Source organism: Nestor notabilis, unplaced genomic scaffold (genome assembly GCF_000696875.1).
Source record: "Nestor notabilis isolate BGI_N333 unplaced genomic scaffold, ASM69687v1 scaffold24330, whole genome shotgun sequence".
Taxonomy (NCBI): Eukaryota; Metazoa; Chordata; class Aves; order Psittaciformes; family Psittacidae; genus Nestor; species Nestor notabilis.
In genome coordinates this window covers 126-2,665 of record NW_009912831.1, presented here as the reverse complement: position 1 = coordinate 2,665, position 2,540 = coordinate 126, and the positions used below count along the sequence as shown (strand labels likewise).

Genomic DNA, 2,540 nt, shown 5'->3' with positions numbered 1-2,540 from the left:
TCCCTGCGGCCCCAGACACACTGCTGTAACCACCAAGCTGGTTACTGAGAGTGGACACTCTCATTATAGAGCCTGGGAACATGGGAAGGGGGTGAACTTTTCAGCTTAAGGTGCTGTTGCAGGTCTCTGTTTTCTCTGTTCTTCTCAGGCTGGAACAAGCTCCCTCCCACCAGCAAGATGATGGCTGATGTTTTAAAGAAGAAGCCACTGGCTGAAAGGTGTGTGATGCTCCTGCACTTGGGGTGCAATGGGCACCATGTGCCAGGATTAACCCAGGGAAAGGGGGAATTCATGGCAATCATGTGAAGGACCCCCTGGAACACCCAACACTTCTTGGATGCATTTATTCCCTCACCACCCATAGCGAGATGGGGAAATACTTTTGTGGTTCCTTTATGGATGAACAAGGGCAGAGTGCTCTGGAGCAGCTTATGGCAAGACCCAGGACCTGCAGGTCCCTCCGCTAGGTGTCCAAGCCATGTCGTTTTTCTCATCATGTCAAGATGGAGATTTGGTTTCGTGCAGACCAAGGGTGCCATCTCGTGGCTGCTCCCTCCCGAATCCAGCCAGTAGGGAACACCGGGGTCAGTGCCAAGCTCCATCTAGAAACCCCGTTGGAGGCAGGCTATGCGGGTGGAGGACACTTTGGTGGCAGTTTTTGACAGGTCGGGATGAATATTAGACAAAGCTGGAACTTCTTCATCGTGTACGTGGGAGCTACGATCCTGCCTTGTTGGCACTGGGATTTTACAGGAGGTGGAGAAGTGTCCTCAAGGTTGTGGGACAGGTGATGGTAGCCATGCTGCCTTGCAGCAGCTTTCAGGAGCATGAAGGGGACCTCAGGCCAGGTGGGGTGCAGGCTGGGTTAGATTTGCCAGCAAGGCAGAGCTGGCTTATAGGACACTGATGAAGATCTGGGACAAAACAGTCATGGGATTGTCACCAGGAGCCCTGGCGATTGCAGACACAATGCTGTTACACAGAAGTACGAGAGCCTGAGGTGCAACAGAGACAACATTGAGGCTGTCCCAAATTTGCTGAAGTAGATTCAGCGTGTGTCCTCCCTCCTGCAAGGGAGATGACACCTCAAGCAGAAAAATCCTGGAGATCCCTCCCAGCTTTGTGTATCCCTCTGGGAAGCTTTCTGTATCCCTCATTCTCCCAGTCTCCTTGTCAGTCTTACCTGTGAATGTATCCTCCTCTGCCTCTCAAAATTGCCCAGATCCACACCTGTGATCTCAGTGAAGGACATAGCATGGGTATTTGTGGCATTACAATGATGGCAGTTCTTTGAGACCGCAATTAGGTTGCAGAGAAAAACCAAGCTTCTGTTTATTCCTTGCCCAGGTAACTGCTGAGTACCAACCCCATAGAGGCTCTTTCAGTGCCTTTAGGTTTATTTGGGGCTAAGGGAGCTCAGCCCTGGACACCAGGGCTCAGCCAATGTCTGAGCCCAAAGCTTTTGATTTCCATGGAACTTGGAAATTAGATGGGATGATGCTATTTGATTTTGTCTCTTTTATGTCCAATTGAAGGAATCCATCTGAAAGGAAGAACTTGAAGATGAGTTTTATCAGCTACACTGATGAAATTGCTTCATGTGCTGGCATAAAGCCCAGCATGCTGAAGCTGCTCCTGACGGACCCACAGCTGGCCCTGGCCATCTTCTTCGGTCCCTGCTCACCCTACCAGTACCGACTGGTGGGACGAGGGAAGTGGAGAGGGGCCAGAGACGCCATCCTGACCCAATGGCAGCGGACACTGAAGCCCTTGAGAACTCGGGTGGTGGATGACTCTTCCAACAGCTCCTCCAGCTGGTGCCAGATGTGCCTCCTGGCCCTGCCAGTGGCTCTCACAGCAGGTTTCCTGATTTCTAAATACCCTCAGCTGGGCTGGAGCCACCGGGCAGGTTCCCAGCTGTAGAAGAAACCTGGTGTGACCCGGTCCTGGGTGAGCTGGGGATGGTGCAAAGCTGTGCTGCTGCTGGGTGCTGCCAGGGGGCTGGAGCTGGTCCAGCACCGGCAGAAGCTCAGCCCGTGCTGCTCTCTGTTGTCCGGCCTCCTCCTGACGATGTTTAACATCCACCAAGGGCCGTACAGAGCGTTTACCCCAAACCTGCTGCAATCCATGCCTGCGTTGCATCAGCACCAGGCCAGATCTCTGGTGGGCTTTTGGGAAGAGCCATTCTGGGACAAGCTGGTGTTCATAGGGCCAGTATTCCCTCCTCCCTGCTCATCCAGAGCTTCCTCTATAAAATTTCATCAAAACCCACAACACCTTGAGATTTTTCTGAAACACTAGATGTAGAGATCTTTGTATTTGTCTGGTAACTTTTAGGAGGTGGTGACAGGCACAAATAAACCTCATGGATTTGGTCTTCTCTCATGGTTTGTTAATGGTTTATTATCAGTGGAGGGGTCAGGTGGACCCAGTACCCCGAGTTATTGCAGAGGGCACAGTCCCATCCTAAAAATTGTATAGATAGTGACAAATCCAGGTGGTCAAGCAGGCCTGCCATTGTCTGGGAACCCTGAAGCCCA

The 2,540-nt window shown here is 51.9% G+C and overlaps 1 protein-coding gene across 1 annotated transcript in view; it reads left to right on the top strand.

The window, feature by feature from the left end:
* LOC104411207 (dimethylaniline monooxygenase [N-oxide-forming] 4-like) overlaps window positions 1-1,923 on the top strand; it is a 4,877-nt gene extending 2,954 nt beyond the window's left edge. The window contains exons 7-8 of the mRNA XM_010021584.1: window positions 149-218; window positions 1,536-1,923. Of these exons, the coding sequence (XP_010019886.1) occupies window positions 149-218; window positions 1,536-1,923 (458 nt within the window). The remainder of the gene's footprint in view (window positions 1-148; window positions 219-1,535) is intronic.
* Window positions 1,924-2,540: the final 617 nt, after the last annotated feature.